This window comes from Colobus angolensis, unplaced genomic scaffold, assembly GCF_000951035.1.
Source record: "Colobus angolensis palliatus isolate OR3802 unplaced genomic scaffold, Cang.pa_1.0 Scaffold103, whole genome shotgun sequence".
NCBI classification, from domain to species: domain Eukaryota; kingdom Metazoa; phylum Chordata; class Mammalia; order Primates; family Cercopithecidae; genus Colobus; species Colobus angolensis.
The window spans coordinates 932,579-956,270 of NW_012111253.1; the positions used below are offsets into that span (position 1 = coordinate 932,579).

A 23,692-nucleotide genomic window follows, 5' to 3' on the forward strand; every position below is an offset into this window, starting at 1 on the left:
CTACTCAAGAGGCTGAGGCGGGAGGATCATTTAAGCCCAGGTCAAGGCTGCAATGAGCCATGATCATGCCTCTGCACCCCAGCCTGGGAGATAGCAAGACCCTGCCTCAGAAAAAGAAAAAAGAATAAAACATAACAGTCACAGTTGTAAGCGACTTAAGGCACCTCTCCAATTCCATGTCCTTCCTCCTCTCCCTGTTAAAGTTCATTATATAATGATAAAAAGCAACAGTGTTCCTCTTTATCAGGACCTATGAACAATTCTATGGTAACTTCGTTAATCCAAATGCTGTTATTCAAGATTTACCTGTTATCTGGGTTGTCAGTGAGATGACCACAGGAAGTTCCGAAGACAGAGCCCGGAGACTGACATTGTAGTCAGTACCCGGATGCAGGTCCAAGCATATCTCGGGATCTCGGCTGCTGCTACTGATATTAAAGGTCATTTCCTGGGCAAACTCCTTCTGATACCATCTCTGGCCCCAAATGTGAAACTGAAACATAAAAAAGCTCACTGGGTGAAAGCTTAAAAGGCTTTAGATGTCTTGAAACCGCCCCCTTTTCTTTCTTTCTTTTCTTTTCTTTTTCTTTTTAAGATGGGGGCCTCACTCTGTCACCCATGCTGGAGTACAGTGGCACCATCTCGGCTCACTGCAGCCTCAACCTCCCAGGCTCAAGTGATCCTCCCTCCTCAGCCCCCCACGTAGCTGGGACCACAGATGTGTGCCACCACATCCAGCTAATTTTTGTATATTTTGTAAAGACAGGGTTTCGCCATGTTGCTCAGCCTGGTCTCAAACTCCTGAGCTCAAGTGATCTGCCCGCCTCGAATCCCAAAGTGCTGGGATTACAGGCGTGAGCCACCATGCCCAACCCCTTTCTGTTTTCATAAGCTTTCTTCCTCTCTCTCTCTCTCTCTAGACTTTAATGTTTCTTCAAAAGGTGAAATGCAGCAGTAAGCAAATATTAGAGTTGCAATACTATAAATATTGTACTTAAAATATTATTCATATAATAAATATATTTTTAAATAAAAACACACAAAAGGCTGAGGTCCCAATACTGGCAACTTTCTCCTTCTTGTTCTCACACATACAGTGCACATACCCAACAAGAAAGTCTATTGGCAAAACGGCAGGAGCAAGGACAAGAACATTTTCCTAGAAAGAATATTAGGAATCCAAACTAAGCAGGACCTGAATTAGGATACTCGTAGCTGGTCTGGTAGAACCTGAGAAGGGTTTTTCTCCTCTGCCTGCCCGCTTCTTGGTGACCCTACCCTTTCCTTTACCACCCTGACACTTTGGCCAAGAGACACCCTTTTGTTCTTACTTAATTTCTTGTAGTAGACGCTCATGCCAGTCTTTCCCCCCCACTTTTTTTTTTATTTTGAGACGGAGTCTCATTCTGTCACCCAGGCTGGAATGAAATGGCACAATCTCGGCTCACTGCAACCTCTGTCTCCCGGGTTCAAGCAATTTTCCTGTCTCAGCCCTGCGAGTAGCTGGGATTACAGGCCCATGCACTGTGCCTGGCTAATTTTTGTATTTTTAGTAGAGACAGGGTTTCACCATGTTGGCCAGGCTGGTCTCAAACTCCTGACCTCAAGTGATCCACCTGCCTCAACCTCCCAAAGTGCTGGGATTATAGGCGTGAGCCACTGTGCCCAGCCAGTCCTTCCCTTTATTACTCACGACCACATCGAGCCTCAAAAGTTCCCCTTGGCTCTCTAGGCAACACATCCAGACCCTGGTCAGAGACACTGATAAGGACACAGACACACATGCATAAGCCACAGGACTCCTTCCATGGACACTGCCTGAGCATCAACAGCACCAATATAGGAGCACAAAGAAATTCTCGGCCAGGCGTGGTGGCTCATGCCACAAATTCCAACACTTGGAGGCTAAGGCAGGAAAATTGATGGAGGCCAGGGGTTTGAGACCAGCCTGAGAAATATAATGATACCGTGTCTCTACAAAAAAATTAAAAACTTAGCCAGGCGTGGTGGTGCACACCTGTAGTTCCAGCTACTCAGGAGACTGAGGCAGGAGGATCACTTGAACCCAGGAGTTCAAAGCTGCAGTGAATTATGATCATGCCACCGCACCCCAGTGTAAGTGACAAAGCGAGACCCTGTCTCTAAAACAATGAGAACACATGGACACAAAGAGGGGAACAATGGACACAAAGAGGGGAACTCCGGGGCCTACTTGAGGGTGAAGGGTGGAAGGAGATAGAGGATCAGAGATAGAGGATCAGAGAAAAATACCTATTGGGCACTATGCTTATTACCTGGGTGACAAAATAATCTATACACCAAACCTCCGTGAAACCTTAGGCCAGGCTTGGTGGCCCCCACACAGTATACCTATATAATAAAACTGTACCCATACTGCTGAACCTAAAAGTTATATAATTTAAAAAAATAAAAATAAATTCAAATGTTGAAAACGAAAAAGAAAAGAAGAAATTCTCGTGGCTGTCTCATCTCTCCCCAAGGTTTCTCTTTTTTTTTTTTTTTTGAGACAAAGTCTTGCTCCATCACCCAGGCTGGAGTTCAGTGGCGCAATCTTGGCTAACGGCAACCTCCACCTCTCGGGTTCAAGCGATTCTTCTGCCTCAGCCTCCTGAGTAGCTGGGATTACAGTCATGTGCCGCTATGCTCGGCTAAGTTTTATATTTTTTGTAGAGACAGAGTTTCACCATGTTGACCAGGTTGGTCTTGAACTCCTGGCCTCAAGTGATCCACCTGCCTCGGCCTCTCGAAGTGCTGGGATTACAAGTGTGAGCCGCGGCGCCCAGCCAAAAGTTTCTGTCTTTAAATGTGCAGAAGTGGCCATCTTCTTGCTTCTGGATGCAATTGCCACAGTAAATCGTCTATTGATAATGATAGTTATAGAAGTAGAGTTTTAGGTTTGTGAGGATTTTTAAGCCTCCCACATAAGACAACCATCTATAAATACAGTAACTTTCAGTCGCTTACTAAATACATCTCCTCCATATCAGCTGTCTTAATGCTTCTCCATCTCAAGCAGGTTTCATTAAATCCTGAAATGTTACTGATGGTCTGTTTTACTGCAACGGAAAAGAAACAAGAAATCAATTTACACTCTATAGAAAAAATACTACCTTTTAACTGAGCCATTTCCCGAGGATAAGTGTTAGCATAAGATGAGTTCAACAGTATTTTACTTTAGAAATTAGTTGTAGCAGTCTCAAAGAAATGCCACTTTTATATTTAGGTAAACTCAGTCTCGATGAAAGATTTCAGATTCAAAGATACCTAATCGGAGGACCCCTCTTAAGAATTATTTTGAGTGGGCCTGGCGCAGTGGCTCATGCCTGTTATCCCAGCACTTTGGGAGGCTGAGGCAGGCAGATTGCTTGAGAACAGGAGGAACAGGAGTTCGAGACCAGCCTGGCCAACATAATGAAACAAACCCCTTCTCCACTAAAAATACAACAATTAGCTGGGCGTGGTGGTGTGTGCCTGTAGTCCCAGATACTTGGGAGACTGAAGAACTGCTCAAACCTGGGAGGCAGAGGTTGCAGTGAGCAGAGATCGTGCCACTGCACTCCAGCCTGGGTGACAGAGTGAGAATCTGTCTCAAAAAAAAAAGAAAAAGGAAAAAAAAAATTATTTGAGTTTATTTACTGCAAACTTCCTTGGCTTACTAAGCTAAAATTGTAACTCTTTGTCCTGGACCTTGTATATCCTCATTTATACAAATAAGTGTCGGTTTGAAATTCTGAGCTGAGAGCAACATTTCAGCAGAGAATTGCTCCTTGAGGAACTGAAAAAAGTGCTTTCAAGCAATCAGGTTTTTCATGAAGAAAAGAATAGGAGGTGGTGGGATTCTCTTGGTTTGGTCTTCCTTATCTCTTGCGAGCAAAGAAGTATTTCTTGTCCTCTGCTCAGTTTCATGATAATCAATCTAAAAGACAGTTCAGATCTGATACAGTTTAATGTAGAGGTACACCCCTCCTCCAGTAGTCAAGAAAGACTGTTTACTCAAAACCCTGACATCAGAGGTTACTTCCTTCAAAATGATCTCTGTCCCTAAAGTGGAAATAATAGAGGAGACTCGCTAAGAAGTTTCACAGGAACACTGGGATGATTAACGAGTGATAAAGACAACGCCCAAATTACCTGAAAAAAAGGAAGGTCTCATGAAAGGTAAGGCTGTATTTTGTAACCCCCTGGCCTGACAGGTTCCTACAAATGAAGCCAAGTTGGTAGACATGACCCCTCTCTGTGGATTGGGCAGCTTGGCACAGAGAAAGCCTGCATAGGTCACAAGCTGTACCTCAAATATTGCAACACAGAGCAGGTAAGGAACAGGAGGCAAAGATGAACTGGTGATAAGGAACAGGTGGAGTACTGATGATTCCAGGTAATGCGGCCCCACAGCTGGGTAGAGACAGGTTTGGAGATTAGTAGTAGTGGTCCAAAGTTACACTTCTGAAACTTTCAAAATACAAATGACTCCAATGGTATTTAAAGAGTTCTAGACTATGCAAAAAGGTGGAAGGCTCCCCAAATCATTTAATATGACTAAATAATCCACAATGCCCAATATGTGCAGGATGGCACAGCCAATCACTAAACATCCTATGCCAAATTCACTTGTTAATATAAATACAAAAATCCAAAATAAAATATTAGCAAAAAGAAGTCAGTAGTACATTCAAAGAACAATACACTATGACCAAAGAAGATTTATTCCCAGAATACAGAGAGGATCATTATTGGAAAAGCTATTAATAGGTTAAAAGAGAGAAACCATGTGGTTACTTTTATAATTGGAACTATTAGTACATTTAATATACTCTGTTAACTTGAAATCTTAGTGAGCTAGGACTTCATTTGACAGAAACTCCTTAGTTTAATAGGGTTTATAAGAAACCACTACACTCAGTAGTAAAACAATTAAGCAATTTCTAGTAAAGTTAAGAACAATACAAGGATGTCTGGTCTTGTAGCTATTACTGAGCCTTAAATATTCAAGAGATTCTAGACAATGCAGAAGAAGACAAGAAAAAAAAAATGAGCTATAAATGCCAGAAAGTGGAACAAATGATGCAACTGCCAGTAAATCTGAGACTCAACTAATCAAATATGAAACTGTTTGAAAATAATAGAAAGGCAACACACAAAAACTGATCATTTTCTATCTATCTTCAAGAACAAGTATGGTAGCCTAAATAATGACTCCCATCCCCCACCAGCATGTCTACATCCTGGTCCCTGGAACCTGTATGTTACCTTACACGGCAGAAACACTTTGCAGAGGTGACTAAGACAGTGAGATTATCCTGAATTGTCCAGATGGGCTCAATGTGATTACAAAGATCCTTATAAGAGGGCAACAAGAAGAGTTAGAGAGAAGATTCAAGAACGGAAGTGAGGTTAAACTGATGAACTTTAAATATGGAGGATGGAGCCACAAGCCAAGGAGTACAGGCAGGATCTAGAAACTGGAAAGGGCATGGAAATAGATTCTCCCTTAGATCCCCCCCATCCCTGAAGAAACACAGGCCTGCTGACACCTTGATTTCAGCTTAGTGAAACACTTCACACTTCTGACCTCCAGAACTATAAGACACTAAATTCATGTTGCTTTTTGTTTTTGTTGTGTTTTGTTTTGTTTTTTGAGACAGTATCTTGCTCTGTCACCCAGGCTGGAGCACAGTGGCCTGATCATGGCTCCCTGCAGCCTCGACCTCCTGAGCTCAAGTGATTTCCCTGCCTCAGTCTCTCGAGTAGCTGGGACCACAGGCACAGGCCACCATGTCCGGCTTATTTTTCATTTATTTTAATTTTTTTGTAGAGACAGCGTCTCTGTGTTGCCCAGGCTGGGTTCAAACTCCTGGGCTCCCACCTCGGCCTCCCAAAGTGCTGGATTACAAATGTCAGCCACTGCACCCAACCCTCATGTTATTTTCTGCCACTGAATTTGCAGTAACTTGTCATACCAGCAATAGAAAACTAATACAAGTAGCAGAATATAATAGAAAAATAAACAGATCCCTATTCATGAGATGGGATATCAAAGCAAACTTCAAATACCTAGAAATAAACCTAACTAGAAATGTCCAAAACTTACACAAAGATTTTAAAGAAAAAAAAAATTTTTTTTTTGATATGTAGTCTCTCTGTCACCCAGGCTGGAGTGCAGTGGCACAATCTCGGCTCACTGCAACCTCCGCCTCCTGAGTTCAAGCAATTCTCCTGCCTCAGCCTCCCGAGTAGCTGGGACTACAGGCGTGTACCACCATGCTTGGCTAATTTTTGTATTTTTAGTAGAGACAGGGTTTCATCATGTTGGCCAGGCTGGTCTCAAACTCCTGACCACAAGTGATCCGCCCACCTTGGCCTCCCAAAGTGCTGGAATTACAGGTGTGAGCCAGCACCCCTGGCCGCTACAATTATTTTCTTATCTCATAGGACTATTTTATACTGGTTGAAAAAGCTTTTACAGACCAACATAGATATTAAATTTTAATTGTATATTATAAGACAAAAATATAAGCAAAATGGAGACATTCCTAAAATTTCTTCATGGTCAGTATATAACAAACACTTCTCAATCACTTCTCAATTAAGAGTTATTGGTGTCTATATTTTTCCACACAATAGCATCCTATGAGATATCTGAGTTTGGTGAGGCAGTATTTCTTCAAAATGTGCTCCTTTTTTTTTTTCCCAAAACTTTCTTACCATCCACCGACACCCATTCTGATGCTGAAAGTTGCTCTTATACTTGGCTGTTCTGTTCCCATTGTGCTTTACATATTATAACACTGTGTCTCAATGTTAAATCATAATGTAGCTTTTTGGAAAAAGTTTTAGTAGGCAATTGATCTCAAGACATAAATGGCACCACTAATGTCCATAACTAAATAGAAGTGACAGCACTGTAAGCAACTATGACCAATATGATGCATAGATGGACAATGACAATTATGTTCTTGGCAGCCACCTGACTGTATAACAATTGTAGGATTTCATAGACATCAAAATGTTAAAAAAAATGCCTCTGAGAATCAATAAAACATAACATATACAAGTATATTAACAGTATCATTGACTGTAATAACAAAAACTTGAAAGGAAAAAAATACCCAAATAACCTTCTACAGAGAATAAGTGAATAAATTAGTATACCTTCATATGATGGAATACTGTGCTTCCCTCAGAAAGAATGAGAGGACATTATATGAATTGATATGGAAGTATGTCTACAGGATATTGTAAGGCCAAAATTCAAAGAATAAAATAAAACAGCAAAATGAAGAATAATATATACACAATTATTTCATTTTTAAAAATTACACACACACATATGCTTAAGTAACCTAACAGTAGTGGTGAGTCTGCAGCTCCTTCTGCTCACAGGAAATGTCTCACTGGCTCACAGTTCAGTTCCACCCGGGTCAGGGAGTGACATTCTCCCTCTAGGTTCCCTTCCCTCCATTCAAGGGGCTTTACAGCTTGAGCCACAGGCAGGTTGAACCCATGATGCATTCAATGAGGAGAAAAGGATCCCCGGTAGAGCTCATCCCAAGTCCCTTCCTAGTGCTCTCAGATCCTTTGCTATGAAAGATACATACCACGGTCTCTCATACAAATCTTCCTTCTCTTATACATTTTTAGTGATTACTCTGTGTTCTCTCTTTTCTCCACCCACTGGGCCAATCTAATCTAGAATCCTGAAGTTGAAAAACCAGAACTGCAAGAATGCCTCAAAAAAGAGAAAATGAAGCTCTTAACTAAACTTTGTTTCTGCTTCATTAGTATGGGCAAACAATTCTGGGCAAAATCAATCACTATTTCCTCTCTGGTCCTGTAGTACCCTGCAAATACCTCAATTCTGCTTTATGTATTGTATTATTGATCTTTGTCTATCACCCCCATTGAACTGATAGCTCCTTGAAGAGAGAGACATCTTCTTAATCTTTACACTCTCAGTGTCTAGGGCAGTGATTTAAACAATCACAGCAGTTGTGATTGTTTAAATGCAGACAATCAGCAATAAGGGGAAAGCTAAGCAAATGATATTTCATTGACCCAGTGGAATATAAGTACTCTGAATAAGACATGATTTCTGCCCATAACATGCATTTCATTTAGGAGAGAAGTTATGGCCTATATAAGTATAGTTTTAAAAACAAGGGAGCATATAATAAATGCCAGAAAGCAAATGTAAGTATTGGTTAACATTTGATAGACATTCATCATGTGTCAGGTATTGTGCTGTTTCTCCATATGCTTTAACCCATTTGATCTTCACAACAAGCCCACGATGTGGATCCTGTCAACTGGGACACACAGAGGTGAAATAACTTGTTCAAAGTTACAGAGACAGTAAGTGGCAGATCTGGGATTTGAATTTAGATCATCTGACTCAAGAGGAACTGTGCCAAACTACTTCCTGTGCCAAGCTACTTATGAGCTTTCGTCATAAAAGGAGAACAGAAAACATTACAAACTTTAAATTACTGTAAGGTTGGGTGCAGTAGCTCATGCCTGTAATCCCAAAACCTTGGGAGGCCGAGGTAGAAGGATTGCTTGAGCGCAGGAGTTTGAGAGCAGCTTTGGCAACATAGCAAGACCCGCCCCCCTCACCACAACCCATCTCTACAAAAAATAAAAAAGTTAGCTGAGCATGGTGGCGGGAGCATGTAGTACCAGCTACTTGAAAAGCTGAGGCGGAAAGATTGCTTGAGCCCAGGAAGTCAAAGCTGCAGTGAGATGTGGTCCTGCCACTGTCCTCCAGGCTGGGTGACAAAGCGAGACCTCACCTCTAAAAAACGCGTGCACACACACACACACACACGTTAAATAGAAAAGTAAATATGAAATTCCAGCAAAATTATCTCTCAATCTCCCACAAGTCCTTGTGAAGAGCAAGGGGGGCTAGAAGGGATGTGTGAAATAGAAAAGAGGGAAGCAAGGTGGCCCAGAGTAAGCTAGGTTCACTCCCAACAAGAGAAACTCCACTCTACGAAAAAGAAAAGAAGAAAAGAAAAGAAAAGAAAAGAGACCTGATGTATAGTCAGAGCGCTGACTACAAGGAAAGGATTAAAAGTCCATGAGTTGTCAGGTAGTGGTAAGAAAAAGGCATTGCTTCTGGGAAAGAAAAGGATAAAAGGGAAAGAATGGGTGTCCTTTGGAGACTAAGCAGTGGTGGGCAACAGAAGAGAGAGGGAAATGCAAGATCCTACAAAGCAAAAGAGAACCTAAACTGAGACTACATGGTTCATACCCAGCCTTATCAAAAAACAAAACAAAACTTTTAAAGAAACTGCATTTCACTCAGTGACAGAAGAGGGCACTCTTAACCTAGAAATCTTGTTAACCATCCTAAACCAGCAATTCTGTCCCTGGAGTTAATGGACAAAAGCAGTTTGTATTTCATATATACACACACACACACATACACACACACACACATATATTATACGTATATGTATATTTAATATACATATATAAAATAAAAACAATGCAGCTTGTAAAAAGCTCTACATTTTTTTAAACTCACAAACTGGGGTGGTGGGGGAGTCCTATACATTAGTAAACTGAAATAAGTATTCTCAAGCATTTGGGGGTATGAAGAAAACTCTTTAAGTCAGAAATTTTAAAACTTTTTTTTTTCTTTTTTGAGATGAAGTCTCATTCTGTCACCCAGGCTGGAGTGCAGTGGCACGATCTCTGCTCACTGCAGCCTCTGCTCACTGAACCCTCCTGGGTTCAAGTGACTCTTCTGCCTCAACTTCCTGAGTAGCTGGAATTACAGGTGTGCGCCACCAAGCCTGGCTAATTTTTGTATCTTTAGTAGAGACGGGGTTTCACCATGTTGGCCAGGCTGGTCTTGAACTCCTGACCTCAAGTGATCTGCTCACCTCGGCCTCCCAAAGTGCTGGGATTACAGGCGTGAGTCACTGAACCAGGCCTGGAAAATTTAAAACTTAAAACATAAATGGACAAAAAACTAAGGAGGAAATGAAACAGGTGACTGAGCTCAGGAAAAAAAAATGAAAATACAAAATCCCATTAGAAATATTAAAGACTAAATTCCATGGTGCCTAAAGAAGGGTAGATGTAATTGAAGAAATACAGGAAAACAACTGAAAATAATTAAAATGAGATCAAAAAGAAGTTAAAAGGGTCAAAAATAAAGTGAATGAAGCAGAATACAGGCAAAGATCCAACATACGTATAATTAAATTATCTGAAGAAGATAAACAAGCATGAAACAGAATTAGTGTTTAAAACTATAATTCAAGATAACTTTACCAGAATAAAGAGGCCTCAGTAGAAATACTAAAGGGATACACTGGGTACCTGTGAAATCTGACTGCAAAATGGGGTGACAATCAACCCCAAAAATACATTCAAGTAAAACTATGAGATTTTAAAGATAAAGAAAGAAATCCTCAGGGTCTTCGCTCAAAGAAATAAACAAATAAGATACAAGGGCAAAAGAATCGGGCTGCATCAGGCTTCTCATAAGCTACATAGAAAGCAAGGCAACAAAAGAACTGACTATTTTTAAGAAACTCAAATCAAGAAAGTGTGAATTAAGATTTTTATATCTAGCCAAGCTGCCTTTCAAGTATCAAGGCTAAAGAGAAACGATTCTACATATCCAAGAACTCAAGGAACACTGTGCTGTTAAGGAATCTACTGGAAAATGAGCTTCATCCAAGAGATAAACTGGGGAAACTTCAGTAAAAGGATTGGTGATAAGCATTTGCTATATTCAACTGTAGCTCTAAGATAAAAATAAAGATGGGGCAAGGCAGAAGAATGATATATAAATGCTGTATGCTTTCATAAAGTAGAAATAATGCAACTGAAAAACTAAGAGGAAAAGGGACACAGAAAAAGGAAAATAGAATAAATCAGTTGTGTCAATAGTTGAATGTCATAAAGGCAATACATGAATTAAAGCATGCCATTAAAAACTGTCAAACCAGGCCAGGTGCAGTGGCTCAGACCTGTAATCCCAGCACTTTGGGAGGCCAAGGTAGGAGGATTACTTAAGGCCAGGAGTTCAGTTCTAGCCTGGCAACATAGGGAAAACCTGTCTCTACTAAAATAAAAAATGAAAATAACAAAATTAGCCAAGCATGGTGGCTGTAGGCCCAGGTATTTGGGAAGCTGAGATCGGAGGATCACTTGAGCCCAGGAGTTCAAGGCTGTAGTGAGCTATGATCATGCCACTGTACTTCAACCTGGGAGTGAGACCCCATCTCAAAAAGAAAAAAAGAAAAAAAAACTGACAAACCAGCTGAGTGTGGTGGTTCACGCCTGTAATTCCAGCACTTTGGGAGGCCAAAGGCGGGAGGATCACTTGAGGTCAGGAGTTTGAGATCAGCTTGGGCAACAAAGTGAGACCTTGTCTCTACAAAAAGTTTTAAAATTAGCTGAGCACAGTGGCTTACGCCTCTAGTCCCAGCTACTCAGGAGGCTAAGGCAAAAGAATCACTTGATCCTGGGAGGTTGTGGCTACAGTGAGCTATGATCAATCCACTGCACTCCAGTGTGGGCAACAGCGCGAGATCCTGTCTTAAAAACAAACAAATAAACAAACAAACAAACCTGACAAACCAGATGGTGAAAAGGTAAATGAGAAAACAGAAGGGAGTCAGGGCATTTTTTAAAGGTACAAAGGTAACCACTAGAAAAATATAAACCTTCCTTTAAAAATTAAAAAATAAAAAAAGCAAACAAAATCTATCACACAGAAAGGAATGCAGAAAATATAACACAATACATAGAGTGGTTGTAACATAAAATAATAGGATGGAGTTGAAACCATAAGAAAGTGGGCACTGCAATCCCTATATAGGACAAAGTAGAATTCAAATCGAAAAGCATTAAATATGACAAAGGACAATTTTTAATGCTAAAAGCCACAAGTCACAATGAAGATATAGTACAACTACCTTTGTAAAGCAAAAGAAAATATATGAAAAGATATAATAACTATGAAAGCAGAAACTGGCCAGGCGCGGTGGCTCACACCTGTAATCCCAGCACTTTGGGAGGCCAAGGAAGGTGGATTACCTAAGGTCAGGACCAGCCTGGCCAACATGGTGAAACCCCGTCTCTACTAAAAGTACAAAAATTAGCCAGGCGTGGTGGCACGCGCCTGTAGTCCCATCTATTCAGGAGGCTGAAGCAGGAGAATCGCTTGAACCGGGGAGGCAGAGGTTGCAGCGAGCTGAGATCGTGCCACTGCGCTCCAGCCTGGGTGACAGAGCAAGATTCCATCTTAAAAAAAAAAAGAAAGAAAGAAAACAGAAATTAATGATATAGAGCAAGAATCAAGAAGTTTTATCTATAAAGGGTCAGATAAGTAAATATTTTAAGCTTTCCAGGCTGACAATTCTGCCTTTGTTCCAATAAAACTATTTATGAAAACAGGTGACAGGCCAGATTTGTTCTGCAAGTCATAGTTTGTTAATCCCTGATATTGTGAGAGAGAAAAAAAATAGTAGATCCAATTAATAAACCAAAATCTTAGAAAAACTAATAAAATAAATAAACCACTTAGCTAATTTAACCTAGACAGGGGGCAGAAAATAAAGATAAAGGGAGAAATGATCACTGAGACAGAAGAAAATTCAGAAAGTTAAACAAAACTACTTTGCAGATCAGTGCACAAATAAATTTTAAAACTTAGATGAAATAGGTAATTCCTTGGAAAATCTGGTTTACCAAAATTGACTCTATTAGACAGAAAAAGCTTAAACCGACCAATTTCCATAGAAAAAATTGAGAATGTCATCAAGGAATAACCCCACAGAAAAACCCCATACCCAGATCATTTCATAGAATTTGATGGATTCTACCAAACCATCTAAAATCAGATAGTCCAAATGCTATGTGAATTGTCCCAGGCATAAATAATGAAGAAAACTTTACAAATTATTTTTATGAAGAAAGGAAAATACCAATGCTTAAACCTGATAAAGATAGTGGAAAAAAAATAGAGAAAAGTGTCGACCGACATCACTTATAAATACTGGTGCAAAAATGCAAAAGAAAATATTAGTGAACAGAATCTAACACCACATAAGACAATACTCAATGACCAAGTGGGATATATTACAGGAAGGGGTAGGACTGCAAGAAAGGGAAAAATTTGAAATTATACCAAATTTTAAAATTATAAGTAAAGAAAAGTTTTTAAAATGTCTTGTAGTTAGCTTTCCTTTGCATGGTACTAAGGAATATTTTAGACTAAAATGTATGTGATCCTTTCTCTGATTTCAGCCTAGGAGAGAACAGTTTTGGAGTCTGTCTGTACGCATGATTAGAAAATGAAGGTTCTAAAAAGAATGAGATAAATCTATTGCCTTCAGAGCCACTTAGAACCCATTTAGTAGAAGGCTCCAATTCTAAACAACTTATTCATCTTTATGAGTAAAGGTAATGGATATGGTCCCACTAAGCTGGATCTATAAGGTCACTATGTTATCTGTTAAAAGAGCAAACATTTACTCTCTCCATACTTGGCATATTCAGATGATTGTATATTCCATGTAAAATATATGCCAATTTCTGGCTTCACCAACTGCAAGTATGGGTTTCTTAGGCTAATGGTTTGTAAGAAAAGGAGGGAGACTTCAGGCACAACTCTTCAACCACAGAATGCTGTTATAATATTTATCATTCTGTGGAAAAATATCAGAAACAACGTTACATGATTTATTGTCTTTATTATCTTTTGTTCAGACTTTAATTCTGTGAAAAGCAATCCGTTACGAGGAAGTTTTATAAAGTCCACATAGATCTCAAATTATGCATGCTGTTCAAAACCTGCAGCAGAAAGCCACCTTCAAAGCGATGGTTTTCTATCAGGGCTTTACTCCCCGGTAAGAGTGCTCTGTTCCTTCTCCTTGTAGGATTTTTTTAAATTTACCAACATTATTTTGGGAATATCTAAATGCATGGAATCTTCTGCTAAAAGGAACTGAAAAAAAGCATTCTTTTGTACATAAATAATAATGGTTTTTAAATCTCTAATTAGAAGTAGCCTATATAGACAATTGGCTTTGCAAGCTAAATATTGTCAAAAAGAATAGCTATAAATCAACTATCCTGAAAGCAAAGTTACTATTGTATAACTGCTCTATAAATAGTGGTATCATCTTAGTTATCCTTGATTTACATTTGGGGAGCAGTTTATCTTAAAGACGGCAACAGGATAAAGCTGGGAGCTTTACTGTTATTTTATTGAAATTTATTGAATTTTTTATTTGAAATTTTTCTTTAGACAAATTTGGTATTGGTTAGAACAACTGTGAAATTTTTCAAGCTAAACACCTGTGACTATATTATATGGAGAGGAATTCTGAGGGTTCAATCACCCATTCATTGGCAGAGCAGATTCAAACAATTCCCTTGGCTCAGCTCCCTAGGCTCAACCTTCCAACAGAGGAGGGCAACCTTCAATTCAAGCACAAGTCCTTGTTATTCAATTGGCAGCACAGAACAATTGCTCCGTGGGTACTTATAAGAGAAAACAGTTGCTAGCTCAATGACACCAAACATTCATCAAATCTCAGTTGAGGGAAACAATATTTAGAAAACAATGCTTGAAAGAAATGGACTCCAGTCATACCTCCAAATAATCTAAATAACCTAATCCTACCCCTGAATCAAGCCAGATCAGCAAACAGTAGGCATTTCTAATACATCTTTTCTGCCACTCTACACTGAATTGTGCTTTTCTGTGTTCAGGGGCAATATAAAAAAAATAGCCTTATAAAATCCTCATAAAATGCTGCTCAGACACTGTCCTATTTATGAGACCCCCTGGAATCAGAAATTCCTGATTCTTAATGTTGAAAAAGAATTGTACTTCTGAAAAACACTGCTTGGTTGTGACATTATGGACAATGCCATGGTTCCCTTTCTGGCTGGATGGGAAAACTTAAACCTAAATTTGTGAGGCACTAATGAACAAGTAAATAGGTTATAAGGGCATGAATTATTCTTAACCTTATTCCTACATTTTTTATGTCTCTGTTTTTGTTTTCTTTCTTCTTTAGCCTAGACATCTAACCTATTATCTTTTATTTTATATATCCATGCAGGTCACTTAAAGTCTTTCCTAGAAATAAAACAGAATATAAATAATCTTTTGTTTTAAAAAATTCTATGTTTAATAACAATGTAATGAATCACAATGGAAAAGATCAATAGATTTGACTGTATGGCAATTTAAAACTTTTATATGTCAAAAACATCATAAACAAAATTGAAAGAAACCATAAAACAGAAGAAAGACAACATAAATAATAACCAAAGAAGTCATGCTCTTAGTATATGAATAAACTATGTCCATAAGAACATGAAATTTGATCAATAAATAAAATAATGATGGTAAATCAACCAAGAAATTTGGACAAATTGTTCCTTCAAAACAAATGAGTTTGAAGGAACCTAAAAGTAATTTAAATTGCTTTCCTAACATAGACTCCTACAACTATAATGGACCTTTCCTGTTCAAGATAATTACAGAGATCAGTGACCTTGCTTGAGTGTATCAAAGGTTGCTATTTACCTGTCTTTCCAATTCCATAAAGGAAAAGACAATTCTGGCTTCTCCTTATTCCCCATATGTTAATCCTCAAGGAAAGAACAGTATATACGTAATCTAACTGGTAGGAGACTGCCATTCCTTGAGTCACATTTCCAAGTAATAAGTTCATATATTACAGGTCGCCACCCAAACGAAATGCAGACTTGCTCTCTGGTACCCGCCTGTGCACAGGTACAAGGGGCACTCTGGGTATCTCCAGTCTTCAAGAGGTAAGTAACCAGTGTCTGCCACCACCCTTTCCTCTGCTTTTCAGCCTGAGACTGGGCGGGTAAGCCAGGCAAGGCTCCCTTCCAGAGCCACCTGCCCATATTTCCATGGGGAAAGTAAGTAGGAAGTTCTACTTGGCCACAACAGCTAAACCTCATCCTTCAATATAGCTTTTACCCGAAATTCAGTGTTGGAGAGAGAGTTCCTGGAAACTTGCCCAGGTCAATACAGTTGATATTTGTCATTTATCTATCTGTTTGTCCTGTGCAATCTCATATGGAAAGGAGAGGTAAGATTCAGTATCTCCCTGCAAAAGGCAGATATACTCATTGGGGTCTTGAGTATAAAGATAAGAGCTGCCACAGGGGAGTAAGGCACCATGAGGGAAGATGAGAGCTCCTGATCTCTGCAACTGGAATTCAGGAACAGATGAGGTAGGTAGATATCTGATTACCAGGAAAACTTTGCAAATTAGACAAAGCTCTAAGACACAGGGTTTTTAGGCAGGAGCAGATGGAATTATTTTAGCTTCCACTTTTTTCTTTTAGTCTTTCTTTTCTTATTATGTCTCTGCCTGCAAGAGCTTTGACATTGCCCAGAAGTAGCTACGGTTTATGTGGTTAGAGCAATGCGACTCAAAATGTAGACTGACAATATCAGCAAGGCCTGAAAGCTTGCTAGAAATGAAAATTTGCTCCCCTCCCCAAAGGCCTACTGAATCAGACCCTTTGGAATGGGCCCAGGAACCTGTGTTTTCATAAGCTCTCCAGGTAATTGCTGTATTTGCTAAAGTTTAATATGCACAGAGGGAGCAATAGTGGGAGGTTTTAAAGAGCATTTTGGGGAGCTAGATATTAGTAGACAACACTAGATTAGCTTGCCAAAATTCCATTTCTCTTTATATCATTTGGAATTTCATACAGGGCTAAGGAGAGAACTGCAGGAAGATTGGATCCATGGCTTCTCCACAGGCTGGTTCACTCCCACACCAAGGTCTTTTAAATGGCCCTGGATGATCTGTTTCACAGAAACTCAGACTGGGGATTCTAGATAAGAAATTGTTTGGGAGTTAAAGTAGAAAAAAAGTCCAGTGGAATTATTACAAACTCAAATGCTAAAAAGAAATAACAAAAAGTGTATACCTAGAACTCTGTTCCTAGAAATGAGATTTTGCCCATCTCTGAAAAAAGAATGAAATCAGTTTCCAAAACAGGTTTTGTTCTCACAGATAGGATAAGATTTAGGGAGAAAGGATAAGATTAGGGAGAGTGAAATCAAGTGGAGGAAATAACACTAAGAAGAAAATTTGAAATCATATTGGCTCAGTTAGAAAAATATGACAAGGAAAAGTTTTAAATAAGGGAACGAGAATAGGCATTAATGAGAACTCTTCGTTTCTTCCTTAATAACTGGAACTGTGATACTCCAAAGCTAAAGAAATGTGAACATGTTTAAAAAGAGAATGATCAGTGTAGAATTCTTCAAGCATCACTAAGTGAGTTTCAAGGTGGCATTGTTTTTGTAGATGAGGCAACAGGTATTGCACAGGCTATAAGGACATCTGCCTGAGAAATAGAGCTGTATTAAACACGGTCCAGGAAGAACGACAATTGATCAAGCCCAGGATTGGGTTTAGGCTGAACTGAATAGAAAGAAATGCCTCCTAGTGAAAATGAAAGTGGGAAGAAAGTTTTTTTTTTTTTTTTTTTTTGAGACGGAGTCTTGCTCTGTCGCCCAGGCTGGAGTGCAGTGGCGCAATCTCGGCTCACTACAAGCTCCGCCCCCTCCCCGGTTCACGCCATTCTCCTGCCTCAGCCTCCCTAGACTACAGGCGCCCGCCACCACGCCCTGCTAATTTTTTTGTATTTTAGTAGAGACCGGGTTTCACCGTGTTCGCCAAGACGGTCTCAATCTCCTGACCTCGTGATCCACCCGCCTCGGCCTCCCAAAGTGCTGGGATTACAGGTGTGAGCCACCATGCCCGGCCGAAGAAGGTATTTTAACACTGGATGTTTGCCACAGGTCCAGAGCTCTGTGACATCATTCTTTCTCTACAGAGACCTCAGAGGCAGATTCCAAAGTAATGTGAGGAGAACAAAAAATCTAAGTCTGAAAACAAAAAGCAAATATAGAGAAGGAAAATACTAAGACCTAGCAAAAGGTATGAGTCCTACCTGGCAATAAAGAAGGAACAGAAACAACTTAGATGGAAGGGTAAAGGCTTAGAGCTGAGCAGGACCTGCTAAGTAAGAATGTTCTCAGAGGGACCTTGAACATTGCAGGCTTATCTCTGATACAGAAATGGAAGCGGGAACAAGAAGTGTTTCAATTCCCATCAAAGAAGCACCGACTATTTAAGTCTTGGAAATTCATTTCCAAGAAGGTAGGGCTTGGGCGAAATGCCACTAGTCCAGGGGATTTCCTGGACCTCATCAGACCAGTGAAAGTTCAGGTTCTGGAAACCCAACAGCAGCTCACAGATCAGCTGAGGGTAATTCCCCATGGGAGACAAAAGGGAAAATCTCCTAACCAGGAAGTAGGACTCACAGGTAGACATTCAATAATAGGACCCTGTGGAGTCCAGAGCTAAAACAATTTAGGGAATCTTTCTGGGTTTACAGAAATTCAGAGAAAAGAGTGAGAAATGGAGACAGGAAAGGAAGCATGCAAGACAATGTATCTCACTTGAAGAGTTTCCTAAGATAAATATGGGGTGTGCTGCCCAGAAAGAAGGGAGGCTCTTTCACTAAACAGATAAAGATCTTCAGCAATGGTGAAGCTTGGGTAGAAATAGGGCTCAAGGGAGCAATGAAAATGGAAAGGTTCTAAATCCCTGGAATGGGCATCAAGAAAGACCCAGAGCCGGCCGGGCGCGGTGGCTCAAGCCTGTAATCCCAGCATTTTGGGAGGGCAAGATGGGCGGATCAGGAGGTCAGGAGATCGAGACCATCCTGGCTAACATGGTGAAACCCCGTCTCTACTAAAAAAAATACAAAAAACTACCCGGGCAAGGTGGCGGGCGCCTGTAGATCCAGCTACTCGGGAGGCTGAGGCAGGAGAATGGCGTAAACCTGGGAGGCGGAGCTTGCAGTGAGCTGAGATCTGGCCACTGGGCTCCAGCCTGGGCGACAGAGCGAGACTCCGTCTCAAAAAAAAAAAAAAAAAAAAAAAGACCCAGAGCCACCACTGCAAATGTCTAAAATTTTCAAGGAGAGTACAAAATGAATCCAACTACCCTGATAAGAAGACATTTCCCAATCTACGTTTAAATTGACACGTGGTAAACTCCAGACTGCTTGGTAACCTACAGAGGGTGAACTATGGCATGCTACATTATACTTACTACTAGTAATTTAGGGAGGCAAAGGAGAAGATAACAACAGGCTTCTTTCTGAACTTAACACCACGGGCCTCTCATTTATTATACTCATGCTAGAGTTTAGACTTCATCTCTCACTACTGTCCCCAGCTCCCTGCTCCAGCCATACTGGTTTCCATGACATTCCTAGAATATGCCAAGGATGTGCCTGCTTCAAAACCTTGGCATTTGCCAGTCCCCTGTACACCAAAGGAGTAGCATCTATTACAAAACAAGATTCCTAGGTTTCAACAGCTAGAACACACTCTCCATTCAGCAGGACACTCTGGCTGAGATTCAACAGAAAAGATGTAGGACAGAAAAAATTGGGGACTTCATGCCTTTACATATTAGTTTATTTTACAAGGAGAGGTGGATTTTATTTGTTCTTTATTTCTTTATCTGAGGCGATCTTGCTCTGTTGCCCAAGCTGAAGTGCAGTGGCGCAATCTCAGCTCACTGCAGCCTCAACCTCCCAGGCTCAAGAGATCCTCCCACCTCAGCCTCCCAAGTAGCTGGGACCACAGGTGTGTGCCACCACACCCAGCTAATTTTTGAATTGTTTATAGAGACAGGGTTTCACTATGTTTCCCAGGCTGGTCTCAAACTCCTGAACTCAAGCAATCCACCTGCCTCAGCCTCCCATAGTGCTGGAATTACAGACGTGAGCCACTGTACCCAGCCAGATTTTATTTATAGATTTTTATTTCTCTAAGAATTTAATAATTGGAGGGAATTCATATTCAATTTGCGAGCATTACTATGCAGCTGAAAATGTGTTGGGGGGTAGGTTTATGTTGTCATGAGGTGCTCCTTATGCAAACTCTGCTGATACAGACAGGACAAGGTGCCAGGCTCAATCTGATATGAAAAATAGGATAAAAACTGAAGCCGGACACGGTGGCTCACTCCCAAAGTAATCCCAGCACTTTGGGAGGCTGAATTGGGAGACCTCACCTGAGGTCAGGAGTTCGAGACCAGCCTGGCCAACATGGTGAAACCATGTATCTACTAAAAATACAAAAATTAGCTGGGCATGGTGGTATGCGCCTGTAGTCCCAGCTACTCAGGAGGCTGAGGCAGGAGGATCACTTAAGCCCAGGAGGTGGAGGTTGCAGGGAGCCAAGATGGCACCCGGCACTCCAGCTTGGGTGATAGAGCGAGACTCCATCTCAAAAAAAAAAAAAAAAAGTTTCAGCCTCAGGTGCTACGTGGCCCTCATGAGAGTCTAACCCATTTCAGAATCTTTTTTTTTTTTTTTTAGATGGAGTTTTGCTCTTGTTGCCCAAGTTGGAGTGCAGTGGTGCGATCTCAGCTCACTGCAACCTCCGCCTCCTGGGTTCAAGTGATTCTTCTGCCTCAGTCTCCCGAGTATCTGGGGTTACAGGCACACACCACCACACCTGGCTAATTTTTTGTATTTTTAGTAGAATCAGGGTTTCATCATGTTAGCCAGCCTAGTCTCGAACTCCCCACCTCAGGTGATCCACCCGCCTCGGCCTCCCAAAGGCTGGGATCACAATCGTGAGCTACCACACCTGGCCCAGAGTCTTCTAAATGCAAAGGCCAAACTGCCCACCCTGACCCACAAAAGCAGTGGTGAATATCACAGAGAGGCCTCAGGGAGGCAGTAGCCGGACCTACCCTCTTCTGCTGTTTTCCTTCAAAGGGGCAGCCTCTTCTGGTTGCCCATAAATTTGTCTGATAAACCCACAGGATTAAAGAACAAAAGAAATAGTAGTGATGGCTGCACTACAGCCATCCCACTAGGGGGAGCTGTGGAGTTAATACAGTTGGCACCTAGGTGGCTTCCTCAAAAGACTGCAAGGGAAGAATTTCTAAGCAGCCTGACCTTAATCAGGCCTCTGTTCTCTATGTCAAGTTAATGTGCTTATACATGGCCCAGTCCTGAGGCCGTTTTGCCTGACACAGTGGGACCCACGTTTCTGGTCTCCCGGAAGTTGGTTCTAGTTGCCGATAATGATACCCTTAGGGTTCAGTAGTCTTAAATTTGGGGTGAGAGACAAAATGCTTTACAAAATTCTCAATTTAGGACTCCCAGGGAGCTCTGAATGAATCAGTACACCCTTGGTCTGTGCCCTCTACGAGCCAGTACCCTGCAGGGAAGGGGATAAGTAGTAAGGTTCAGGCATCCTGAACCCCAGACACAGCTAACAAAGTTTCTTAGACCTGGAACCCCTGTCTCTTGACTCCCAGACTAGCACTTTTATGCCCCCCCACCCCACGCACTGCATAGCTCAATTCACATAGGCAATTTGTCCTGAGGCACAAGAAAGAAACATCTACACTCACCTGCTGGGGGAGTTGCTATTGTTATTTGCACCGAGTGCGCCTTAGGAGATCTCAGCAGGGTCACGTTCACCGTATAATCAGTCGTAGGGTACAGATCCAAACACACCACAGGCGCTCGCTCCCACGTTGTGAAGTTAAACGATGTTGCGTGACAAAAGTTATCCAGATACCACCTCTGACCCAGAACGGTAAACTGCCATGAGATTAAAAGAAAGTGTTGCATTAAATTTTCCGTTGGCTAACAGGTGCCTAGACTATTAGCAAAACGGAGTTAAAGCAAGAAAGTTCCTTTTATTTATCCTTGCCTACTTATAATTATTTTTAAGACAGTAGCAAGCTAACCTGAAGAAGGACTTTACAAAGCTACCTTACCTGTCCTCACAATCAGGTATAGGACCAAGCTTAAAATGCATTAGCTACATCTCAGATGAAGAAAATGTTAGTCTATTCTAAAATAATCCCTTGATTATCACCCAAATGAAAGAGATTACATTGGAGCTAATGGGCAAAATTATTTTTTTTTCTCCTTCCCTTCTGAATAGTTCTCTCTCTCTCTCTCTCTCTCTCTCTCTTCTGAGACGGGCTGGTTCTGTCACCCAGGCTGGAGTGCAGTGGCACAATCTTAGTTCACAGCAATCTCAAACTTCTGGACTGAAGTGATCCTCAGCTTCCCAAGTAGTTGGAACTACAGGCACGTGCCACCACACCTGGGTAATTATTGGATAATTATTATTATTTTTTTTTTTTTGAGGCGGAGTCTCGCTCTGTCGCCCGGAGTGGAGTGCAGTGGCCGGATCTCAGCTCACTGCAAGCTCCGCCTCCTGGGTTTACGCCATTCTCCTGCCTCAGCCTCCCGAGTAGCTGGGACTACAGGCGCCCGCCACCTCGCCCGGCTAGTTTTTTTTTTTTTTTTTGAGGCGGAGTCTCGCTCTGTCGCCCGGAGTGGAGTGCAGTGGCCGGTTCTCAGCTCACTGCAAGCTCCGCCTCCCGGGTTTATGCCATTCTCCTGCCTCAGCCTCCGAGTAGCTGGGACTACAGGCGCCCGCCACCTCGCCCGGCTAGTTTTTGTGTTTTTAGTAGAGACGGGGTTTCACCGTGTTAGCCAGGATGGTCTCGATCTCCTGACCTCGTGATCCGCCCGTCTCGGCCTCCCAAAGTGCTGGGATTACAGGCTTGAGCCGCCGCGCCCGGCCTGGATAATTATTTTTACAATTTATTTGTAGAGACAGAATCTTACTTTGTTGCCCAGGCTGGTCTCGAACTCTTGGCCTCAAGCAATCCTCCCACCTCAGCCTCCCAAAGTGCTGAGAATACAGGTGTGAGCCACTGCATCCAGCCAAAATTCTTTTAATTTCTTTTCATTGTAAGAAATCCATGGACAAGCCTCATAGAACAGAGTACTTAAACTAGGTGGGTTCCTTAACCCTGCCCATGGAGGGGAAAAAAAAACAAAAACGTATGGGGACCACCCCAGATTATGCATTCAAAGCAAATGCCATGGTACTTCACTGGATCCTTCCTATTAGACCTCTGGTAAAAGGGCTTTTGATCCGTGGAGTCACATCACACAAATCATCCTCTACGCACTGCCAGCTCCAGCAGGGAGTTATAGGGGAAAACTTTCGTGAAGGTCCCATAAGTAATATGATCAGCCCTTGATCAGTTAGTGTGCATTAGCTGGTGGAGACATATGCTCAGTGTTGCCACTGATGCTAGCACCATTGTCTATACCACCCTCAATCCCTCCTTATTCCCATCACTGACTCACTCTTCTCTATCAATTTCCACAGTCATCCAAGACCCTGACACGTGGTTCATAAGGATTCTTCTATCTCAAACTCTTTGAATTCTCTTGGATAACTTAAAAGTCCTTCCAGATAAACCATCAAATATTGGCCTCAGAGTTCTTAGAGCTCAATGCTATGAACTTCCTTCACTCTACCTCTGCCACACATATCCATGGCCACAACCTAGACTGTGCTATCATCGGAGCTGCTCCCCCACGGTCTGGCAGTCCCCTATTCTTCTGAACCACTTACTAGTGAGGCATAATGTGTTCATGCATGTTTAGGCAACATGTCTATTCTCTTTAGCAAAACACTTTTAAATATTGACTTTTTTCCAGTCAATTTAAGAGTGTTTCACATGTCACACAAATTAACCTTTATCTAACTTTTTTTTTTTTTTTT

The 23,692-nt window shown here is 41.3% G+C and overlaps 1 protein-coding gene across 1 annotated transcript in view; it reads right to left on the reverse strand.

The window, feature by feature from the left end:
- Positions 1–23,692, reverse strand: part of SUSD1 (sushi domain containing 1) — a 108,341-nt gene that overhangs the window by 40,151 nt on the left and 44,498 nt on the right. The window contains exons 6-8 of the mRNA XM_011941763.1: positions 21,504–21,696; positions 2,986–3,077; positions 307–493 (exon numbers count right to left, since the gene is read on the reverse strand). Of these exons, the coding sequence (XP_011797153.1) occupies positions 307–493; positions 2,986–3,077; positions 21,504–21,696 (472 nt within the window). The remainder of the gene's footprint in view (positions 1–306; positions 494–2,985; positions 3,078–21,503; positions 21,697–23,692) is intronic.